Source organism: Enoplosus armatus, chromosome 19 (genome assembly GCF_043641665.1).
Source record: "Enoplosus armatus isolate fEnoArm2 chromosome 19, fEnoArm2.hap1, whole genome shotgun sequence".
Classification (NCBI taxonomy): domain Eukaryota; kingdom Metazoa; phylum Chordata; class Actinopteri; order Centrarchiformes; family Enoplosidae; genus Enoplosus; species Enoplosus armatus.
The window spans coordinates 3,446,296-3,470,875 of NC_092198.1; the positions used below are offsets into that span (position 1 = coordinate 3,446,296).

The window sequence follows — 24,580 nt, forward strand, 5'->3', positions numbered from 1 at the left end:
ATGAACATTTCTAACTCGGGCAACTCCAGTACACACCCGCAAGCAAACACAGCCTGAGCACATAGAGGCACACATTTAGTAAAATTATATAATGTCAATTATCTAAAAAGTAAGCTGTGTATGCATTCAACTACAGGCAATTATTCATTCAAACAGTGTCAGTAAGGTCTGAAAGAGCAAGAGTGCCAAATTAATCAAGACGCAGAGTTTAGACAACTGTTGCATTAGCATCACCTTAGGTAATCAGTGTTCCTCCCACTCTACTTGCTGCATATTTCTAATAATTAGCATTAATGAAGTGACCCACAGACCCACCTCTTGAGTATTTTTCTTCACTGAAATTTGTGGGGAGGGAGCAAAAAGTGAAGGAAAAGATCCATTGTTCCTACTTCCAGTTTAATCAATTCACTGAGAGAGTTCACGCAGCTGGTTGCGTCTCTCATTCCACACTTCCTGTTCTTTACGTCACGTAGCTTCGGTCATTGAATTCAAAGTTAAAACCTGTCAGTTATTATGGCCAGCAGGGTCAGATGACATTGAAAAGACAGGTGTAAGTATGGCCATAGAGACAGACATTGTTATGTCGTCATTACAGTGTTACAGCCTCATTTCTGGATGGGGTCAGAAATGATTTCATGCTTATTTTGGCTATTCCATCAATTATTTGAAATACATCGAGTTAAGCCTCTTCCAATAGGCGACAAAAAACAAAAACCCTGTTGAAATGTTTAAGCGGTTGTAACAAAAATAAATGAAGTTCATTAAAAATGGAAATCTTGCAGAGGATTAGTGAGGGAGAGCCGCTTGACGCTGGTGGGACTTCTCTATGAAAACTCTGATGCTCAGGATCAACACACAAAATGGTGTCAATGCTGTTAATTGCCCCCAAGTCCCTGTCCCACAGTGTGGCTCTCAGCTGCCTCTCAGCTCTGTCTGACTAATCTGCACATGGTGTTAATCAATGCCACTGCGATTTCCATAACAAGGCAAACTCTGTAACTGTTTGCAAAGAGGATTTTACATTCCCCTCCATTCCTTCATTCACTGGCTGAATGTCTGCTGATGAATATTTGCTGTAGCTTTAGAGGAGCAGTTGTTCGATCTTGTCAGTGAGGAACCTAAATTAAGTAAATCCAGTGTTGTTTCAGGAGCACGGGTTAGAAAGAATATATACTATTGCGAAGTAAGAAACAGGTCTGTAATCCACATTAGGGAAATATTTTGGGAAATGTGCTTGTTTCTTCCGCTCCCAGTACAAATGTTTAGCCTAAAATTAAAACATAAACTGGCCTCCTCCATCAGAACAAAACGGTAGTCCACAGAACAATGGGTGACGTCACGGTGGCTATGTCCACTTTTTTATACAGTCTATAGGATAGACATGGCCGATGAGGAGTTAGCTTTAGCCTAGCCCTTAGGTTGGTAGCTTCTGATGTCTTGAAATGAGAAACCGATAAAGTTGTGAGATCCAATATCCAAAAGTTCCTATTTGTACTTGATTTAAGTGGTGAAATTGATATAGATCTTCTTATCAGATTGTTGGTAAGAAACATACAAATTTCCCAAAATTTTAGACTCCTAATTTATAATACAATTAACCAATTACTAAAAGGTGTAATTTATTTAATAAATGTCCAAGAAGCTTACTTTAGCACTACTCCTGGTCATTTTAAAATCAGCCTGTGGGTTCATTTGCTCCAACTAGAAAAAAAACAGATGTGCTTGTCACCATATTATCAAGCAGGGAAAAAAAAGGCAGGATGAGGCCACCCGTCTAAAAGGAAGCCGCTGCAATATTCCGAAAGTCAAATAATTCATCCGATTGGGCCCGAGCCATTTGTCTGTGTCAGAGTTTATGCGATGCTCCCAAACACTTTGCCTAGCCCCCCAACTTTCCTGTCTCCCATCCTTGAAAGCCAAATCAATCAAGCTTCGCCATGCAGGAAAGTGCCGAAATAAAGAGACAATGAAGTGGAATGAGCAAAAGCAGGATTGATAGCATTAAGAGGATTTGGGACAGCTTGTGAGGAATTTTCTGGGCTGCAGTTTTTTGGGGTGGAGCAGCTCACTCCGGTCCATACTGCTGAATAGGAGGTATGCAGATAAATGGAGTCAAAGCAATGTAATCATATATTCAGGTCCCGGGAAGCAGTCGCTGGCGCTGGTCTGATGGACGATTGCCTATCTTCATTTCTAGGCGCTAGAAAGACAAAGGTCCGCCGCATAACGTAATCGATCATTTTTCTTTCTGCTTCTCTGCTTTCAGGGTGAGGCGGAGGCTCTGACAAACTCTGAATACAGATCATTGAATGTTTCTGTTTTTAAATCACGCTCAGGGTGAAGATTACTTGGGCTGACTGGTTCAATCTTTTCACATGCAGACAGAAATATAAGCTGGGATGTTGTCATAAACAAGCTTTCATCTAGGCAATACTGCGTTATATATATTCCAAACAAGTAACAAAGCTACAATTTCTGATTTGATATTTTATCTTTGATCGGGTCAGCTTGTGTTCCTATAGCCTGATGCAAAAAGCTCCACTGTTCCACAAACAGACTGGTTGATTAATTTTACATCAAAGCACGAACAGATGATTTGAGCAGTTCTTTAAAAGCAGATAGCCACCCCTGTTTCTGACAATGTCATGCTCTGCTCATTCAAGAAGAAAAGAGGACATCCGAGTTGAAGGGCTAGCTCTTTTTATTCAAAGTCACAAAGGCCTGTGGTAGATTAGAAAATCCGAGTGCTTTCTTGGCCAGCTTTGCCAAATGGTCATGGCAGTCCTTGAACACCATTTGATAGACTTGGACATCTGGACCAATGTCAAAGAGTACTTGGCAAGGCAGATACTTTATTGTCCAGAGGTGAAAAGGGACATTTCTGGCTGTTGTTCAGGCATTTAATTTCTAGGAGAAACACAAGCATCTGTTGTCAAGTTCATTTTTCAAATTGGTAGAAGCTGATTAGCACTTCATAGAGAGCTCGTGCAGCCAAAGCTCCATGGGGATGCTCTGTCAAGCTTTGAGATTTTGGCCAAGATTTGTTTCAGTAATGTTAATAATTACTTTGATGCTAATCAGAGAGAAGAGAGAACAATCTGACTTTAGTATATGGTGGTTAAGAAATAGAATTATTTCACACCATTTTCTCCACGGTATGGGTTAGGGTTAGGGTTAGCTCAAAGCTCAGCTGTCGTCCGTCTCTTTCTCTGCACTAATCGACTTTTATCTGCGGGACTTTTGCCTTTGATCTCACAGTTAGCAGCAGACTGCTCCTCAACGTGAGCCTCTGACAAAATGGGTGAAGCATATGGTAACACAGTGGGATTCTGGGTAATTTAGCCCCCTTCGCAACGATCGCTCCGCATGAGAATGAAGCCTTGACAGAAGAGGTGAGGAAACTGGGCTCGACTCAAACTCGCGTTACTCGAACATGGCCGTCGCTGATGAACGCTGCGGCCTCCGACAAAGCCAGCTGAGTCCTACAGCACTGTGGACACCTGTGAACACATCATTACCCTGTGCTATTAAGATCAATATTCTGCCATGTGGGTACCACTTTCTAATAAAGCCACTTTATAAAAGGGATTTATAAATTGTAAATAACAATCATTACTTACCACATACAAACAATTTATAAACTCTAATAAAGCCAATAGCTACAACATATAAATCTTTATTAATGTTAAATGATGTACTTTATAGATCAGTTATAAGCCATTAATGAGAACAAATTGTGGTCGTGTTGAATCCCATTAGATGGTATCTGACCTTTAAGGTAATAATGCAGCTCTGAATGTTGGTAATCCGTTGATAAATGCTTGATAAATTGTTAATGAATTGACTTTGGATGCTTTGCTGCCCTTTATCACAATGAAAGTGGTCTTTCTTTCTTTATAAATAGATCAGTTATAAGCTACTAACAGCTTTTGGGTTGCCATGTCAAAATCACTTTCCATTTGGTAAAAAGGCAGTTATAAATGTTGGTAATCAGTAATAAGGAGTTAATAAATGGATTTTGGTTAGGATTCTCTGCAGCCCTTTTCCAGTCAGTCAATGCAACAGTTTTTGGGTTGTGAAAAATGCTTAATAAAAAAGGTGCTAATAAAAACACCCTTTTCCAGAGGGTAAATGGACAGTTGATCCCATCACCCAATGCTTTACAGCTCAGATATAATGACTGGTCCCTCGGCTGCCTCACATGAGTGACAAGCTAACTTTACTGTAAGGCTGCTGCATTTTTAAAGTCAACAAAGAGCCTTATATTTATCAATGACGGACATCTATAGTGTTGGTTCCAAAATGCTTCCACACATTTCTTCTCGGATGGTTTGGTATCATGATCGGTTCAGCAACAGACCAACAGTTTTCTCCATCTTGAGAAAGAACAACGATAGTGTAGTTTACCGATAAGACAGCAGGACATGCAATGGGTCAAACGGAGAGCGCTTTTTAGGACTCCTTAAATAGTGAACAGAACATTACAAATCAAATATTGTATTTATTCCCACGTTCAAATGGTAGTTAGTGATTAGTGTTTTACCAGTAATAACAAAACAAAAACACTAAGACAAGAATTATGACCTCCCAGGACATAGTGATTCTCCAACTGCCAGGCATTTGTTGAAGTTCAGTGGCCCGTGGGTGGAGCAGGTGGTCACCGTCACACACTGAGGTAACAGCTTGACTCAGTTCTCAGGACCTGGGCAAGTGTCACCAGGTCTGGACAAATTACACTTCACTGCTCAACCCCACTGTCATCGGCCCCATTTAACCGGCGTGTCATCCGGAGACATTTTCACCAAGATGAATCCCATTTTCAAATTATGGATAAAACTTTAATGGCACAAGGCACTAAATGGGCTAATACAATTCCAATTAAAATGCAAAGATTTTGATCTTTAATTGAGGATGAGTGAAAGGAACCGATGCTCTAAATGTTTAAATAGAGAGGGATTGTGCGAGTGGGAGGGATTGTGGAAAAAAAAAAATTAGACTTTAGGCTTATTACTTCTGTATCTACATTCATCAATCAGGGCATGAATCTTTAAAGCTATGCTGAAATTACAAAGCATGGCTATGCAACAAAAATAGTGCAGAGCAGTGGAGGCTGGTCCATAGAGGTAGGGGAGGTAGCTCCTTCCAGAAATCCCTTATTGAAATGCTTCCACAGTGACACCTGCAGGGCAGGCGAGCGGGGGAAGGGCAGTCTGTGTGAAGTGGTTGTGGGTGACAGAGTTCGAGATCTCATATCAGTTTAATGCACTTTTCATGCTAATCTGTTAATCTGGCCAAAACACGTAAAATGATGCTCCATCGGACGACGTTCTCCCTGACCAATCAACAACCACGATACAATATTGACATTGCGTTGGTCGAGCAGTAGCTAGCTCACTGCAGAGTTGGCGATAGTCCTCTGGGTGTTTGTGCCTACAAGCGGCTCCTTTCACACTAGTCGTTTGATCCATTGTTAATATAGAATACTGATTAGTTCAGCTTTAAGTTTAATTTCTAAATGCGGGACTTTAACTTAGGTACTACGTTGACTTTAGCAGAGTTCTTCCTCCTCCACTGACTGAGCCATTAGCCTGACATGAAATGGGTCTTCTGTAAGGTTACAAACGAATCCCAGTCCAGGACCTGAGAACAGAGATGCCTAGCAGTCTTCATTTGTACCTTTTGATCACACCAGGCCCTGTGTTCCTGGCTTTACCTTAACAAAATGCAGCACGTGCTTTAGCCAATTCTGCACCTCGACAGAGCGGAGATAATTAAATATAGAGGTACCAATGGGTTGTCAGAGCTACTGTGGCTTTGCTAATGAATTCCAGCTTTCTCCATTTTCCATGCTCATCTAACAGCCGCTACAGTGAGGCAATTATTGTAGCCGCCAATCAATGCGAGATGAAGATGTGATGGTCCAGGCCTGGAAAGAAAGGACTCCGGACTCCAGGTATGGGTCATTCATCTCTGGGAAGATGCTCCCATACTGGCCCCTCTCTCTGGGCCATTAGAGTTTGAGGGATCAATGTGAGCAGCCGGGGAGGAGTCCATCCATCATGTCACCCACACAGCAGAATGCTCCAACCCCAATGGAGCTGGCTTCCTGAACCCCACCTAACCCCACACCACAAATATAATTACACTCTGTTTCAGCCTCCTAACGCTAAACTGACCCTAAGGACATTCTCATCTCCCAGCCAGCAGGGCTACAAGGATGTCCACAGGTTGCCTCCGCAAAGACAAATGAAGGAGAGCTGAAGACTTGATATGTTCTGCATACAATTGGCTGTACTGTATGCTCATCTTCAACAATTAAAAAGCTCTTGAAGATCAGCGGTTCTCAACCTTTTTTGTCTGATATACTCGCACAGCCCTGTCGAAAGAACTCGACCCTCTCATCGACCAAATGTGTTCACTTGACTGAATCAGAATCAGAACTGGGTTTATTGCCAAGTAGGTTTTCAGAAAATAAAAAACAAGTGCTACAAAAGTCAAGAAATGAGATGAAAACGTATAACTTATAAATATTAGAAAAAGTTTGTACAATATATCTGTTTTTAGAATGAAAGATCTGTACAGTTTTTTGCAGGAATATGCGAAATATTGACCAAGGAATGTGCAAAAATTCACCAAAGTATAAGGAATAAGGAATATGCCATGTCCAGAGACAATAGTCTGGGCCTTGTTGATGAGGCCAGCTTGAGACAGGAAGAAACTGTTACAACCAGATAGTGATGGTGGAGGTGAGGATGGACTGAATGATGGTGGTGTAGAAGTGCATCATCACTGACTTTGGCAGGTTGAACTTCTTCAGTTGCCGCAGGAAGTACATCCTCTGCTGTGCTTTCTTGGTGAGGAAGCAGATGTTCATCCCCCTCTTGAGGTCCTGGGTGATGATGGTGCCAAAGAAGCTGAAGGACTACAGTGTTGACTGCATTCCCTCAGTGTTACGAGCTAACTGAGCTAACGGCAGCTATGGTTAGCAGCCGTTAGCGGTTACTTTAAAGCTATCTGTCCATAAGGAAACTCCGTAATCCTGCTGCATCTCTCATTTTCCAACCGAATTCTTGTCTCATTTGTTGTCTGATAAACAGTAAGTGTTAAAGTGTACATGCGAAACCATGTGCTCCACGTGTTACCACATTTTACAACATGTGGTACCATGATAGTACCATGGTCTCCACATGTGCTCCATATGTGGACCACATGTGACCACATGTTGCGACATGCTGCTTGTGGGAAATGCACAGCCAAGGTGCTGAATGTTTGCGCAAAGTGTGTTTGAGCCACATACAGCAGAAATAATCACGAAATCAATGCATTGAAATAGCAGTTTTAGGTATACAGTGACCCCTGGTGGTTCTAGTGTTAAATTGATATTTAATAATTCCAGTGATCCAACAGCTTTGTCGCCTTTGATTGATTGTTCCCAAGGTAGTTATGAGACAGTCAGCATCGGTCTGTTCAGACCCATCTCCAACTCAATCAAATACTGGATCTTGTAGCGCAGATTAGGCATTGACCTGCACATATGTTGAGTACACTCCCAGCAGGACGGCTAAGGGCTGTGTGATGATGATAGATTTCCACTGTATGTCAACACCGCCTTTGATTTCTACCAGAATGCAACGTATGATGGAATGATGAGAAAGCACGAGTTACATACATACAGTGCACGTGTCCATCATGTCAGTAGTTAGGCTGTCACATCACTCAAAGTGCATTACAGATATAGAGCACAGCGTCGTAAGTGGGTTTTTATATTATAACACACTTTACGTTGAAGATGCAACACTTGCTTTCGAACGTACATCTTTGATAGTCTGACATGGAAAGGCTAGACTGGTTGTTTCTCTTCCTGAGATGCTTTTCACGGCTTCAACGCACTGTGACATTCACACATGCAGCAAGATTTTAAGCGACTGATTGATATATATAAAGAGTGTGATTTCAGACATCGTGTTTGGCTGACGACGGTACATAAAGCATTCTGCTTGCTCAGGCTGTCAGCAATAATTGTGATCTTTATGTGCAAAATCTGCATTAGAATTGAGTGGTGGAGGACTAGAGTTTTCAGGTTGGAGAAGTACATTCTGGATTTCGGGATGAGTTCAGGCTGTTTTGTTGCATGAGGCTTCAGGATGGCTTCAGGATGGCTAAAAGTGGTTCATCAGTTCGTCAAAAGATGATCAACTGGGTTAGAAAATATGTAGTACTTTGCTAAAAAGTCGAAAGCACCGGCCTGTGTACATAAAAACGTAAGCGTTCAAGTTAATTATGACTCCCGAGGTGAGTCGCCGGCAATTTGCTCTTGGCCTTTCATACTTGCCCAGAATTCAGCTGCATCCCGAGACGCATGGAACGTGCTGAAGGCCGGCGCCAAGACAACTTTGAAACCTGCTCAACGTTTGTGGTCCAACACAACAAATGTTAGAAGAGAGGAAACTTTGAATCCGGCACATCCAGCCAAGTGAGGGTGTGTGAAGAAGTTATCATCCCGCCGCCTGCTGAGAGAGAGAGAGAGAGAGAAACCGCTGATTCAAGCCGAATCGCCACGTGGGATTGAGAGCGTAGCCAAGAAATGCCAGACAGACAGAAAAAAAACAAAACGATTCGAGACGAATCGCCACGTGGGACTGAGCGCATCCGAGAATGCCCGGCCTATACGAGAAACAACCATTCGTCTCCCTCCAGAGTGACTTCTCCCCTTCCTGTGATAGTGGGGTTGGTGCTTGAGATTACTAAAAGTAATTTAGCGTCAGGTCAGGAGGACGGTCTCCCTTCAATACAATCATGATATGGAGTCATATTTCACTCTAACCTCTCAGCTGCTGAACGGGGCGTTAAGGTGATTTCACTGGTCAATATTTAAGTTTTATCCACTTAGTGGTTTCCTGTATTTACACAAGTTAATACAGCTTGCCAAGATAATCATTCACTACGTCATCCGGTAATTGCCTCTAATGATGTTGGTGGTGTCTCAGGATTTTCTATCAACTGGGACAATTACATCTATCTACAGTGGTTAATATGATTTATTTACAGTCCATTCCTCTTTAAAAAGCCTCTAATAACTTTTCAAATCTTGGCATGATTATAACAAAAGAATCCCGACAATCTCCTACTTCCTGTACTGAAATGAATATTGCTAGTGAACATAACTCAGACAGCAATTATATTTAATTCACTGTGTAATTGAGTGCTGCAGGAATGAATCATAAAACCCAGAAATGAGTTAGCATTTTTACACTTCCGGTTCCCTCGTCTCGAAGTCAGCGGCTTTATTGAATGGGTTATTGGTTAGATGCCTGAAATAAGGTCTGTGGTTAACACAAAGCTTAAGAGATGTTCGACGCTTTGTTCTACAACAGAAAATACGTCAGTAAATACCCCACTCATGAATTTGAAAGGTTTTTACGTGTCTCAAAAAAGGCAGTTCCTAAAAAGTGGATAAATTAAACTGGGACATTAATTTCTACGAATAAGGGATGCAAATCTGGCACTACTGGTCAGGTGCAACTGGGTCAGGGTCTTAAAGACGCAAGCGCGGGTTAGGCTGAGGCCTCAGTTTTAGGCCAGTGCAGAACTTTAAGCAGGGCTAAATGGGGTAGTAGATAATGTTCAAACTGAGAGCAGATCTTTTCAAATGGAAAACAAAAAACAAGCATGTCATGTTGAAAACCCCATGAAGCTTCAATAGTTTTATTGTCTCTATAACATAGCTTTTAGCATATAAAGGCGTCATAATGCTGATGCACAACATGTAAATTGCATTGTTTGAATAAAACAGTGTATTCAACAGTGCTTCCAACACACTCTACATTCTCCATATATACTGGGGGTTTAGTCACAGTCAATCATACACAGATGCCCGCAGACATGAGGAAGAGGAGGAGAAGCACATCCATAGTTTTGACATGTTTCTGTGAATAAGGGAATTAACTCAGTGCTCATAAATATGTTGGCTGAAAAATTACTCATCCCATTCTAGGCAGCCCATCTTTTCAAAATCCTCTTTTCTCTATGCAAACAAGAGCAATTCATTTGAATAATTCTCACTAAACCTGTCTCATCCACTTGTTTTCCCTTTGAGAGGCAATCACCCGTTGTCTGCTTGTAATTTATGACCATGGGTAAATCTGCTGTGGTTTTGTACACTCTTGTTATTGTGAAGCATTATGGTAAATGGGGAAAAATACACTTTTTAATGGAAAAAGACAGGTGCTTTCCAAGGTGGATGCTCAGCCGTATGCGTTTCTGAGACACTAAAAAGGAAGATGGATCATTTTGCACTGCTACTTATTCATTATCCAAATTATGCAAATGTATGAACAGTTTATCACTGCGAAATGTTTTTAAAAAGCCTTTGAACATTCCAGCAGCGCCTCCCCACTGAATTAAGATGCATCAAGACTCATGTTTGTTGTACTGTGGCTCTCAAAACAACTTGATTATCAAGTTAGTGAGCTCACAGTGCTGCATGTCTTTAGCCTTGTGACATAACAAGGCTATTACAACAATCACTTTCAACATGTTTGAGTGAGTACCAGTCCTGAATTATTATTGTGCAGCAGATAACTGCCACTCAAATGTAGTCCGTTTTACTTTGGAGGAACATTTTCTTTGGCTTTGTTTGCATTTTCTTCTCCAACAGGTGGATCCATGAAAGCTTTCAGAAACAAATGTGTCAGTCAGAGACACCGACGTCAAGGGATTCGCCATTTATAGCAACTGGTTACAGCAACTGATTCTGTTGGAAGAATTATTCCAACTTAGCAAACACATATATGAACAATATCAAAACCTAGCACGTAAAGAAGAGGGTGTGGGGGTGGTGGTGGAGGGAGCTGCGCCAGCAAACGCATTGGCATGAACATGTGAGTAGAGATGTCATCGCTGACGTGTAGAGAGCATCAGCATGCATGTGTTTCAGTTTATAAGGCGGGGTTCCTCATACCGACTCCAAACTGGGGGAAACAGTACTAAACAGCTTAGAAAGGGCGCCAGATTCATTTCAGAAGTGTGTGGGCGGGGGGGGGGCTTTACCCATCTCTACATGTAACTGACAACAATCCTCCACGCAGTCGGAGCCAGCACTGGCCTGTTTCGGTTCAATGCCGGCGGTGTCGACAGTCTCAGCAGGCACAGAGCTGCTGCTTTGGGGTTCTGGCTGTTTCTAGGGCTGAAGGGCCAGGCCCCCGTCGCCGTCAGTGATGTCACATCATTAACGTTGAAGTTCACTTTTGTTTGACTGTATTTTACTTTCTTATGCATTGGTTCCTTGTTGACATGTTTGCACAGAAGCATGCGGTCTATTGATAGCTACGGTGAGTTCAGCTTAACGGCTCAAACAGGATGAAGTTGCTGAGGGGGCTGTTAGAAACAGTGTTAGAGGGCATGTAGATGTGCAACAGGCACATGCACAAACAAAATGCACTGCCAACTATGGTGAAGGAAGTTCTGATGTTCTTATATCACCTCATTTAGGCCTATGTTCGCTACAGCTACGAGCTTTGAATTATTAAGACAGAGAAAAGTGTGAAAATATATACGCTGTTTGCACTCTGAGTGGTCTACTGACGAATGTGTTAAACATTAGCATGTTAATCATGCTTAGAGTTGTATTGTTTGCATGTTAATGTGAAGCAATAAGCTCACAGTACAGCAGAGGATGACAGCTGTGGCTGACATTGTTCAAATTACATGCGACATGTTAACATGCCAACATATGCCAGCACACCTGAGCCTTTACAACACTGAAACTGGGGGCGTGTGTCCAACAATACTGGTAACTTTCTGAAACCCACAAACCATCAAGAACACAGTGATTACAACTACTTTTGTCTCTTTTTGTGTGTACAACTGAGTGCAAAAGTTGTCCACACTTGTTTCCCCCCAAGTGTGCGGACATTTTAGCCTTCAGACGGGTTTGGATGACACCTGTATGCACTAGTTCATCTGAGTAATTTATAGACGTAACACAAAGTGCTTCATAAATGAAATAAGGCAACCAACATACATTGAACAGTACAGCAGAGGAGACTGGTCCGTAAGGCTGGGGAGGTTGTTCCACCTCTAGTTTTGAGAGGCAAATATCAGAATCAGAAATACTTTATTGAAATTCTGATTAAAATGCTTCAACAGCGACACCTGCAGGCAAGAGGGGGCAGGGCAGCGTGAAGTGATAGTGGAGGGAGGGATCGCTTAAATTAAATGTACTTAATTTGTTTTCCATTCTAATCTGTTATTGGCCAAAACATGTCAAATGATGCTCCGACGGAGGACATCCTCCCTAAACAATCAACAACCAGAATATAATATCGACTTCACGTTGGTCCAATGATCATTTCCAAATGTCACCTTCAGTTCTCAACCACTGTATTGTACGAGTGTGAGACAAACTATATATGATTATATATATATATAATTTCATACAGTAGCATATTAGAAAAGAAATTATAATGTGCGAAATAACTGTTACTTATAAACACAGCCAGCTAGCTACTTGCGTTAGCCAACGCAAGACCCTGTGGGACTAACAAAACCTCCACCACAGACCCGATCAACTACAATGAAACACCTTTAAAACAACCAAAGCCAAAGATTTACGACATAAAGACATAAACAACCACACAGCTGAGTGAAGACAACCAAAAGACACACAAAAGTCCCAGGCTGAGAGGTAGCAAAACCAGCAGCCCCATGCCAGAAGCCTGCCTTCTTGGTTAGGATCTTTAAGAACTTCTTCCAGGTCCAGGCCAGGTGCACCTCATTGGGCAATTACAATGTACAACACCTGGGCAGAACCTCTTCTGCCCCCTCTTGGACAAACAGTAAATGGTAAAGTACTAAGTGACTGACTATCTATCTATCTATCACTTTACTGTCAGTTTGTCTGGGTTGGTTTTCCTCCTGTCCTCCCCATTTTTTTTGAGTCACTTGCCACCTCAACCCCTTCGATTTAGTTAACATGTCAACAACTTGACAAATCCATTTTTCAATTATGACAGTTTTGTTTTGTTTGGTGTGTAATGAGTGTTAGAGCCTTGTGGGACGTATAGGACTACAGCCACAAGACTACTTTGGGTGAGCAAACAGAGTTTTTATCTCAAAATACTTGAGATTGAAGGGGAGTTTTGTTTTTATATTCAAGTTTTTCACATTGTGTCAAGAGGACAATACACTGTTAGTGCGGTATCCTGGATTTTCCTATTTAAAATGTGCACTTTATGCAGCCTTTGCTCCTCGACTCAACTGCTAAAAGACAATGACGTACTTGAGTGCTACTGGACAAACACTGGAGAGGCTCTTGAAGTCTTGTGGAAGTAGAAAACATCAGCTCATATGGACAATTCCTGATGGAACTCAGGTCATGTTTTTGGAGGGAAATGCAGCAATTCTCTCCCAATGATCCCTTAATTTAGCCAACCAGTCTGTAAAGGAATATCTTACGTATCTGGCAATGGACACATCTCAAGAAATAAACAGTGTAATCTGAAATTACCTGCGATTTGGTTGACCCAGATGATCAAATATACACATGCTGTGTGTTTACAGATGTCCAGCTGAAAGTTACCAACAAGATTTTGATGGGAAAGATCCCTGAGGTCACCAGGTCACAAAATGTAACAGGTTGAAGGTTAACCCGTCACTGATGGTTTCAGTTTAGGGGATGGTTACAGAGTCTGCTGGCCTCAGTGAGCCATCAGGAGGACATGAGGCACGAGTGTAAGCAGGAGTGTCAGCGCCACTGTGTGGCCAAATTGGAAAATGACATGTAGGCTGTTTGACAGTCCTGCGACCACTGGTACAGTATTTCACCTTTTTCCAAGAAAGCCAATGTATTTATGAATATATATATATATTTTCAAAGCGTGATATCTAATGTTATATTAATGCAAACAAATGTACCAAGTTAGTCATTCATTTTATGATGCTTTGCTAAACTTTGCATTCATACAGTAAAACTCCTCTGCACTGATGATGTATTTCCAATAAGGTTTAAATAAAAAAATAAAATAAACTGACAAAAGGAAATGAAAATGTGTCTTTAAAAGCGTAAATATTTTAATGAAAATTGTTCAATAGAAACTCTGCTTATACATTTTATCTTCTCATTTGTGTATTTAAGATTGTTAAGTTTAATTTCTATATTCTATAATTTTTTTTCTATTGCCCTGACTAATCCTGCACTGTCGATCACTTGTACTCACTTTATTTATTTAGTGTGCTGGAGTTTTTTTTTTCCCCCTCCGCTTAAGAATTTATGACCTGAAGCCCTGTAATACTTTGGAGTGCAAATATTTCTTTTGGGGTTTTTTTTGCCTTCACTTAACAGTGAGCCATGGGTATGACAAGCAACAAAAGGTCCCCAGTGGGACAGACAGAGACAGAGAGAGACAAAGAGGAGAGGCAGTAGGCACACCACAGCTTGGCCACTCAAACAAACAGAGTCATATAATGTTTTTCAGGAAGTTCAACGTTCATGGACTTTGATTACTAAAGGCCTTAAAAACAGAGTGAGATCAATCCAATGGAAGGATAATGGTAACACGTATGGGGGCATTCAAACAAGAGTTCTGCCTCTTAAAAAGGAAGTTTTTTCCTCGCAACTGTCACCAAGTGCTTGCTCATGGTGGGAACTGTTGGGTCTCTGTGAGTGATATTATAAAGAGGACGGACCTGAGATAGCCTCTGTTGTGATTTGGTGCTCTATAAATAAAGTTGAATTGAAAAGGTGAGTTTAAAGTTCAAATGACTCCGCAGACTGACGTCAGCAGGGACATTTGTCTATAGAAAGGTGTAATAGATACTGTAATAGAGTATGCCAAAGCTTTGCTCATCTAATGCACTCATCCTTTACATTAATTTCTAGTTTTCTCAAGTCTCCTGATTGATCTGTTGATGTACTTCAGGTTTACAATAGCAGCTTAGCTCTGAATCATAACTAATAACCCAACCAAGATCACAGTCAATATAAGTCCTTTAATTATGTTCTGGATAAAAAGGATAATTATGCTAAAATACAATACGATTATATAAACACTGCCATGGTTATAATGTACAATTAACAAGATTTTGTTTGTGACTAAAAAACACACAAAATCATCAGAGCACGAGATAATCCACTAGATTCAACCACTTAGCTACACAGTATGTGTCGAGCGTCTGGTTAGGCGAGCCATCTCTGCAGTGTTGTGGCCACAGACCTGAGAGCAGCTCTGCAGCTTTTTACAAAATTCATTAAAAAAAAAAAGTCACATTGTTCAGTCATTGAGCCGTTGTACTGCAAGTCCAGCACGAGTAAGACTACGGAAAAAAATGCATTCAACTAAATGTACCCCGTTTTGAAAGCTCCCAGCTCCCAGGGGCAGACTAGATGATTCGGGGGCTCTAGAGGGAAAAAAAAGAAAAAAGGTATTTGGCCCCTGGATTGCCGAAAATTATGCGGTTACATGGATGTACTTTGAAAGCTATCGATGACATCCCTTAAAGCTGCTTTAATCAATATTATTAGATTAACGGTGGATAAAATGACGATGTGTAAAAGTGAAAGGGGTCCCTCGTGGCGATGAACCCACAGAGAATTATCACCAACTCTGCTGTTCCCCTCAGCGCTACAGAGGGTTGTAGCATCAGTCAACTCAGTGTTTTGATTTTACAGCCCGCCCTCTGGTAAAGCAACTGTGCCTGTGCGACACCAAACAGTCAAAGTTCACAACTAGCTGGTGAACATTTACCAGAACAGAGCAACAGACGGCTGCTACTGCTGGTGTGTTTGCTGGATGTGTAAATAAAGTTGTTTGCCAACACAGTTCTCAACTTAGCCGCAGCTTTAAATACTTGTTACAAATGTTAATATCATTTAATGTTATGTTCCAGGCATTTGTGCACAAATAATTCAGTTTGAAGAAAGAAATTAGGTAATTTGAGAAAAATATTTTTAAGAATTGTGCATGACTTTATTATTTTTTTCCCCCTCCATGACACCTGCAGTAGTAGCTTGTCAATAAGAAGCACATCTTATTGTGGGCCCCTCTGGCTGCTGGGGCCAAAGAGAGTCACCTACCTTTGAATGATGTTTTAAAAAAAAAAATCACTTCTGGCTGCTACATATGCAATCAGGAATGAGCCCAGATCATAACACCTGCCACCCTGTCAGTCTCCCCCTCTATAAAACACAAAGCCAAACAGTTTGATGACTCACTGATCCTGTCGGGGACCTTGCCGGTAATAATAATAACAGGTTGCCTGTGGAAAGAATGTTTGCTATGCTGAGTGCAAGAAGAACCGGTTGGTTGAGATGAACAGATTTCAGCTTTCCGTCTCTGCTGAAAGACGCCTCTTCCAGTCAAGTGCGCTTTAAAAGAGACAGGACAGACAGCTCATCTGAAAGTGCGTTCAGTTGTCCAGGAGTGCAGCAACCAACTGTTGCTTCCTCTCTACATGTCAGTCACAGTCAAAGTATTCTATCACGTGCAGATCAAAACGATTTAGATCCTTCATTTGTAGTGGAATTTTTAAATGTTTGAATCTGTTACTTCATAAAAACATCAACGGTTTCATCATGTTTGGAGGCAGGCGATTTTGATTTTGCTTCAGTGCAGAGAGAATATATGTTTTAAGTCCGGTCAGTGTTAGTAACGGCCGGCGTCGTCATAGGAGGTCACGTCCAGGTCGAAGAAGTCCTCCAGCTTCCACTGCAGGGTCTCGAATGTGGGCCGATCCTGTTCGTTCTCCTTCCAGCAGTCCATCATTATGTCATACATGACTTTGGGGCAGTTGGGGGGGCACGCCATCCTGTAGCCCTGGGGAAGCCTCTGGACCACCTGGTAGTTCGTCATGGCTGGAAGAATCACAGGAGGACACTGTAACTTATCTTGCAGGACACGAATATTTCGCACGCAAAAGGTTTTTGAGACTTTTTGATAAATACGTAAAGAATCAATCCTTTTGGAAAATTCGGAATAAAAATCACTTCCATTTTTCTGTTAATCTCCACATTCAGAGAATCATTTATAAATGACTCATGACAACGCTGATCAAAGTCTCACCTGGGTAAGGCATTTGCCCAAACGTCATGATCTCATACAGCAAAATCCCAAAGGACCAGACGTCAGATTTGATACTGAACTTGTTCTCGTGGATGGCCTCTGGAGCGGTCCACTTCACGGGGAATTTAGTGCCTTCTTTGGCTTCATACACATTTTCATTCTCTTTCTGGAAAAAGGCACATACATGTGGGGTGAGAACGTTGTAAAGTGCATAAAATAAACAAAAAGGAAACAGAGGAGGAACAAACGCCACCACCATAACCGAAGAGGCGCCTGCAGGGTGGGAGAGGGGCCCAGGCGTTACCAGAAGGCACTGATGACAAACCTGTCAATAAAACGGTGTGTGCCAGTAAATGAGGGTTGTGTGTATAATTACTGGAGCATGCTGACATTAGTTGCACTTCAAGGCAGCCATTAAAACACTCCGACACCTACCAAGCCTCAGCGTATGATACGTTCATTTACCAAAAGTATTTCTTCCGTTTGGTGTACATTTATAGCTTTGTGATCAGTGAGAAGAAGTATCGCACTTGCTCCACACAGTACACAACACCACTCAGAGTATCAAACCCACCATGAAGACCCTGGCGAGGCCAAAGTCGGCCACCTTGCAGATGTTGTTCTCGCCCACCAGGACGTTCCTGGCGGCCAGGTCTCTGTGGATGTAGTTCTGCAACTCCAGGAACGCCATGCCTGATGCCACCTGGGCAGCCATCTCAATCTGGTCAGAGATGCGCAGCGTGGTGCCCTTATCCTCTGTAAGCAAAAGGAGGGGGGGGCACATAATCAGTCCCAGTCCTACCATGTTTGAGGCATCATAGGTGGCACAGGAAGGAAGGCGATAAGGTTTGCATTATATGGCGGTGAAGAACAATTTGTTTGTGTGTTTCAACCTTAGAGGCAGGTGACTCCTCCTACCCTTTGCCCCAAACAAACAAATCAAATTACAAAGAAAAGCAGAAAATCCTCACATTTAAGAAGCTGGAAGCAGCAAATGTTTTACATTTTTGCTTGAAAAATGACTGAAACAATTTATCGATTATCAAAATAGTACTAGTGTTCTTTCCATCGAATAATTAATTAATCATTGCAGCTCTAGAGGGCATTAACATTTTATAGGAACTAAAAGTGACGCCAACAGATAAAGCTAGGTCAACATTAGTGCGTGTCCTTGTCTTTTCATATCAAGTCAATCAATCAGGTTTTATTTGTCACATGTAATCATACACAAAAAAAGAAGAATGAGGAAGTCTCAAGACATCAGTAAGATCTCAGTCAGGCTCAGAGTTTGATCTGCACTGTTCTTCCTTCACATTCATGTCAGCTAAATTAAACTAGACTAAAGGTCTGACAGACCACGTGTACATCTAAAAAAACCCTACAGGTTGAAGATTAACTCAATGGGAAAGTGGACAGACCCGGAACCTGGAACGGATTTTGTACACAAGGAAAATGATTTATAAGCCAGTGAACTATCCTCTGACACTGACCGAGACTGCATGACAATAAAATTCATAATGTGGAATATGTGCAGGTGGGGACAGACTACCGTAGTCTGATCCTGTCCAGCTGCATGTGTAAGATGAAAGTGAGGTGGTCTTACTCTGGAGGTACTCCAACAGGCTGCCATTCTTCATCAGCTCTGTGATGATGTAGATGGGCTGCTCCATGGTGCAGACAGCGTACAGCTGGATCAGCTTGGCATGACGCAGCCTCTTCATGATCTGAGCCTCTCTCAGGAAGTCCTCCGGGTCCATGGTACCTGCGAGGGGTGGTCAGTGATGGGATATTAAACAAGGAAATGTGCCATCTTACAAGCTTAAAGCATCTTAAAGCTTAACAAGCTAGTTAGAAAGGCCGGCTCAGTGATCGGAGGAGTGGAGCTAGACCCTCTGGAGGCGTGACAGAGAAGAGGACGCTGTCCAAGCATCCTGAACGCAGTACATGCAGCATGCTGCTTTTCTTATCTGTACGCAGTATGAAACTGTCAAATGGATTTATTTTGCAGTATGTGCTTAGCCGCTTTCCGGTTTGTAAAGAGGAACTAATCATGCAGGTATCCTTACGAAAGTCTTGTAGATCTCATGTGAGTGAAGATTCAGTAACTGGGTTGCTTATTTCTCGCCTCAAATTTGTTCAGAAACAAATCTTGGTGGACTGCTGAGGTGAAATAAGTGACGTTAAGGTTAATGGCAAACCACCACCCGCGAGGTAGACTGGTCCGATGCAGACTGGAGATTTTTCCAAATCAGTACGACATCCGGGTGTTTTTGACATACTGCATATTTTTTACTTTAAGTCCCATCATCTTTTCCTTTTAAAAACTATTTCTTGGTAGTATAATGCACAGACATACAAACTCCACTGAGATACAAAATTTCCAATTTCCTGCACCGATTGGCATTTTGGGATCTTTAGGATTTCGGTTCTTTCGCTTCTTACACTAAACCTGTGTGCAGACAACTAGGACTGGTCTCAGAAGTCCCTTTCAGACAGGTTCCTGGTTTTGTCATTTCCTGTCTCGGTAAGTGCAATTTAAACGTGTTTCTCTCAGCAAAGAGATGGTACCATACTAGTTTGATATTAAATACATTTTCAGATTTTACTGCTCACATTCTTTACTGTTGACATGTTCAGTAAAACCAACTTGAACTTAACTCATTTTTACTCGGTCCTAAATAAACACCTTCAGTCAGAGAGAAGGAGGCATTCGTGTACCAGGTTTGAGGGTCTTCACTGCGACTGCCGTGGTTTCGTTCCACAGGCCCTCGAACACTTCTCCAAACTGGCCGGCCCCCAGCTTCCTCAGCAGCTTGATGGAGTTGCGGTCAATCTCCCATTGGTCCACGGTGTTGTAGGACAGACCGTGAGTCTGCGGAGCCTCCATCTACACGGACAGGAAAAGGAGTCAGCGTTTACTGAGATGACAATGTGACTTCACGCCGTATGAAAAACTGAACGTGGTGATGAGAAACAAGGCAATAATGGAGTTTAGAAAATAAACAGAACGTACCTTTTTACATGGTTCGCTCAGACGTACACAGAGGCCGTCGGACTGTCTGCGGTAGTGTTCCACTAACTCCTTCAGTGTTTGAAAGGATCTAGTCTTCGACACGAAGTAGTGACCATTGTCCAATTTTTTCAGCTTGTAATGCTTCACCTTCCCACCGTCCAGCACTGAAAGACAAGTCAACATCAGTGATATATTCAAGAGTCAAGAAGTGTATAACTAAGGTTTCTTCATGGTACAGTTGGACTAAAGCAAGTCAACGCTAGTTTGCCATAGTCTTGTTTACACAACCAGCATGTGACAATCTAAGGCTTAATGTGCAAAGAATTTTACCGCTCCATTCATTTCTAATTCATTTATGCTACTGTCATTATAGCATGTCGTCATTAAGAGAAGTGTGTTTGTATTTACTGTACTAACTGTTTAAAGCAGCACGCTTTAAACAAAACGCTGACATTGCTCCACCTTGGTCTACGACTGCACCAGCTGCCTGCTGCAGTTGGAAAACAGTGACTGAACCAAACCAGTAAAAGATGCTGTAAAACCAAAACACAGGAGCTGAAACACGCCAGGGAAGTGCAAAGTCCGAGCGCCACCTTTCATATTGCAGTGATTTGATCCACCGTTGATATGAACATTTTGATTGGTGCAGTTTTAAAGTTAAGGAGTTGACCGAGGATGTTGATTACAAATATACGTAAATACATAATGTACAAAGTTTTGTTTAGTTTCTATTCAGAAGTTCATAAAGAAATCTGACAGGAAAAGTTGGCACTTAATCAGAATCACCAACTTACATCTAATATTTAAAACATCTGATGTTGCTTCATGTGTTTTTCTTGCAGAGGGAATAGTTGAATGAAATTAACATGAACTGTAAGAATTAGAACAACGTGTTGTGATAGAACAACAACTCTTTTCATAACTGTTTCAAACTGATCACATGTGTTCGTATCAGGGGTTATTAATCGCAGACACAGATTCAAAGGCTGAAGTTGAATGGTGGCCAATATCATAAAAAACAATAACCGCTTTATTAACACACACAAGTCCGAACAAATGCAAATATTGGCGTGACTTTTTTCCCCCCACATTTCATTTAATTAAAATCTGTAAAATCTGGTTTTAACTCGAGTGACTTCGAGCTGGCTTCAATAAACGAACATGGAAAGAATCTGGTCATAATGGAAAGAGCGAGGCCAGAGTGGAAAGACAGATTAGGACAGAGAGAAATAAAGTCACACCGCTTTTATGGGAGCAGAGACCTCCGTTTATTTAACTTGATGACCTTGAAACCATTAATCATTTGAGTCAATTGAGGGAACAAGTGAGTCACTGGACAATGCTAGTGCTGTCAGGAATGTGTGTTTTGTTGCAGACAGCAGAATGCTAACTAACTAGCGTGACTTCATCTGAGAAAATAATATTCTATTGGAATAATACACTAGTATAGGAATGTTATTCAGACATTACTGCACAGGTTCTTCAGTTATTCATTACAGGGTAATAATTTAAAAGAAATGGCACATGTTTTTGTTCAGTTCCGTGTTGTAGTAATAATTGTGGCAATCATGAGATATTGGTAAGTGCTAAAATATAGTGCAACAGTATCACAAGTGCAGGAGAGTCATAAAGACCCAGCAATGACAAGTTTTTTGCTTTAACTTGTCGTCATTATGAAGGAAATGTGGCAGAATATTGACAGCATCAGCGTTTGGATTGGTTCCCTATAAGCCTCGCTTTGACGGCGCAATTCTGTCTGCCACCGGGTGCGAAGCTGCTGCTGTAGCTTCTTATCGTAGCTTACCTGATAGGGAGAGCTCCCCTCTCTGACTTTCACAGTTTCTGATGAGGAAGGCGCCATGCTGGTTCTCTCCAGCCAACAGCATCTTCTCTGCATCCAGCCTCTTGGTGTCGGGGAAATACCATCTGCAAATAAAGAATTTAGGCGAAGGAGCAGAGCTGGGCAAACATAACAGCAGTTTCTGAATATAAAGCATAATTTTAAAAACCCATCAAGCAGTCGGGGGGCCCAAAGGTTCACCTACAATATATTGATCCCACTAACAAGTATTGTGTATCACAGCCTGATGTATCTCCTTCCTCTGTGCCATAGAGCTCCACTGTTGCCCAGAAACTATTAAAAACACATCAATGAGCTTCATTACCATGAACACACACACACACACACACACACACACACACACACACACACACACACACACACTGTAGTTTATTTTGACTCAATTCCATACACACCATCCTGCCTCCATAAACGTTCACTGGAGCACCAAACGTGTATCAATCAAATCCAATATCTTAAAAACTGCAGTACCCAGCTGCTTTAGTCTTTAAAAAAGCACAACATCAACATCTTCAGTAGGAACCAGTAGGCCACAGGTAGGAGACTAATTACTGTTTGCAACCTTATCCCTTAAGGCCTTTATTATGTGTTGATCTTACGTGATGCATCTAACTAATAAAGACATTAGGAGGGAGGGTCAACATTAATATTCTCTTTTCTTTTTATTACTGCTCCACATGCTTTGAAACGATCTCAATAACGTTGTCTCTTTAATCTTATGTTCTGTTTTCAGGGCGACTCTGTAACGTCTGTCCAAGGACTACAGATGAAAAATGGCTAAATCCGGCGTATTTACAGCGATGTTTATTAATGTGCACTGCCCCTGTTAAATAAAACAATACATGTATCAGGAAATGGTGTTACATTCATCAGTGTAGGGTACAATTGAACTGCAGAAAGGCCTGACCTTTAACATTACACAGTCCACAGATCTCCATCTAGTCTCACATCATGTCCATCAAGTTTGTGATTTAGCGAAACTATGACAAACGTGACGCCTTGACTGATCACAGGGAAGCAAAGCTATTTTTATCCCAGTAAACAAAACAAAAAAAACAGGAAAAACCAGAGTACAGCTGAGAAGAAACAGGTTTCACTCAGACGCCTGGTCGGCTGAGAATCACCAGAATCACAAATACGTGCTGGACCTTTTCTACACGCAGCACTAAAGAAAACAGTACTTTTATTTTACTTTTATTAGTGAAAACAATGTCTGGATAGGTTACCATGTACTATGGTATCTGACTATGTGGCTACCTGCAGCCAAAGTGAAGTTTGATGCAAAACCAAATTCTGTAACTCTTCAGAATAACATGCACTTGTCTATGAAATGCCAGCTAATGCATCTTAATGCACGGTTTTGGACATTTCCTTCATGGGAATTATTAACCTGTGAGGCTACATTTCCTGGTCACAGACAATCATTAACCCACATCTTTACTGTGGAGACGTCACATCTGTGAAATCACAATCACAGGACTGCATATCTGTAAGGATGGGCAATAAATCTTGGACCATGGCGTTTTGGAAAAGGGGGGGGGGTCACTGTTTCAGACAATACTAAAATACATCTGACGGCAAGGATGATGATTATGATGACTTACGGTTCAGCATCAATGCTCTCCACAGGTGCCACATAATTAGCGGGGATGTATCCCTGTTTGGAGGCCGAGACCCCGTCGAGGGCTTTCGCGAACCACCATTCACCAGTGCTCTTATCCAGAGCCTCCAAAGTGTCCCCAGTGTTGAAGCTCAGGTCCTCCCCAGTGCGGGCGGAGTAATCATACAGGGCGATGTAATAGTCCCCGGCTTTCTCCACTGCGAGCGACGGCAAACATCTCTTTGAATGAAAGTCCGGCTCTGCGTTTTTAACAGCACCGTGATTTTCAAAAACGGTGGCAGATTTCTCCTCACGCCCGGTCTCACCTCCGGATCGGTTCGGCTTTTTAAAACATCCCAGAAAGTTCTCCCAACACGAAGCAAACCTGTTCCTGATCTCCATGGTGCGCGGTCGTCAATCACAGCGGGTCATTCCGTGACTCGGGAATAAAGATGGAGAAAGAGGCTGGTCTGGGGAATCCCTTCCTCCTCGCTCATGATCCACATTCACATAAAATAAAGAGTCACTTTAATGATCCCAGCAGTGGTCTTTGAACTCAGCACACACACACACACACACACACACAGCTAACAAACCAGGCAGAGGGAAGTGGCTGCCACTTAAATGTGAGGTTTCCTTGTAGAGATTTGGTTCGGGAGGCCACGGTTCACGTTCCGGTGCGCCAATCACCTGCACCTGCTGAGGAATGGGGAGCGGCTGGCTTTCACTGACGTCACGTGCCCTCTGGGGGCCCTATTGGAGGAGAGCACCTGTGAGGTAACAAGGCTGACGACTCCGGATTAGGACAAAATGTGTCATCATTTTCCGTTATCATATGTTTGGATCATTCATAATGGTTTTCTCATAACTATGAAGTCATTTCTATCAGGGAGCCTTGTTGTCTCTCTCTTCACTGGGAACAACTGAAGCTCAGCCCTGAGGACACAGGCCCTAAAGTGAAAATAATCATAGTAAATCACAATTATGAGACACTAAGTAAAAGTTATGGGATAGCAAGAAAGACGTCTGTGGTTTAAGTAAGTAAAATG

General features: G+C 42.0%; 1 protein-coding gene across 2 annotated transcripts; it reads right to left on the reverse strand.

The window, feature by feature from the left end:
* Nucleotides 1-15,777: 15,777 nt before the first annotated feature.
* frk (fyn-related Src family tyrosine kinase) lies at nt 15,778-24,097 on the reverse strand. 2 transcript variants are annotated; one of them, XM_070926440.1, is made up of 8 exons: nt 23,536-24,097; nt 21,875-21,996; nt 20,071-20,234; nt 19,776-19,944; nt 18,661-18,819; nt 17,632-17,813; nt 17,058-17,223; nt 15,778-16,849 (listed from the first exon to the last, which is right to left on the reverse strand). In XM_070926440.1, the coding sequence occupies exons 1-8, from the start codon at nt 23,931-23,933 to the stop codon at nt 16,641-16,643; spliced, it is 1,569 nt and encodes a 522-aa protein (XP_070782541.1). In that variant the 5' UTR covers nt 23,934-24,097; the 3' UTR covers nt 15,778-16,640. The 2 variants fall into 2 exon arrangements, with proteins under 2 accessions (XP_070782541.1, XP_070782542.1); XM_070926441.1 differs by having other exon boundaries at nt 17,058-17,219; nt 17,628-17,813.
* Between the last annotated feature and the right edge of the window lie 483 nt (nt 24,098-24,580).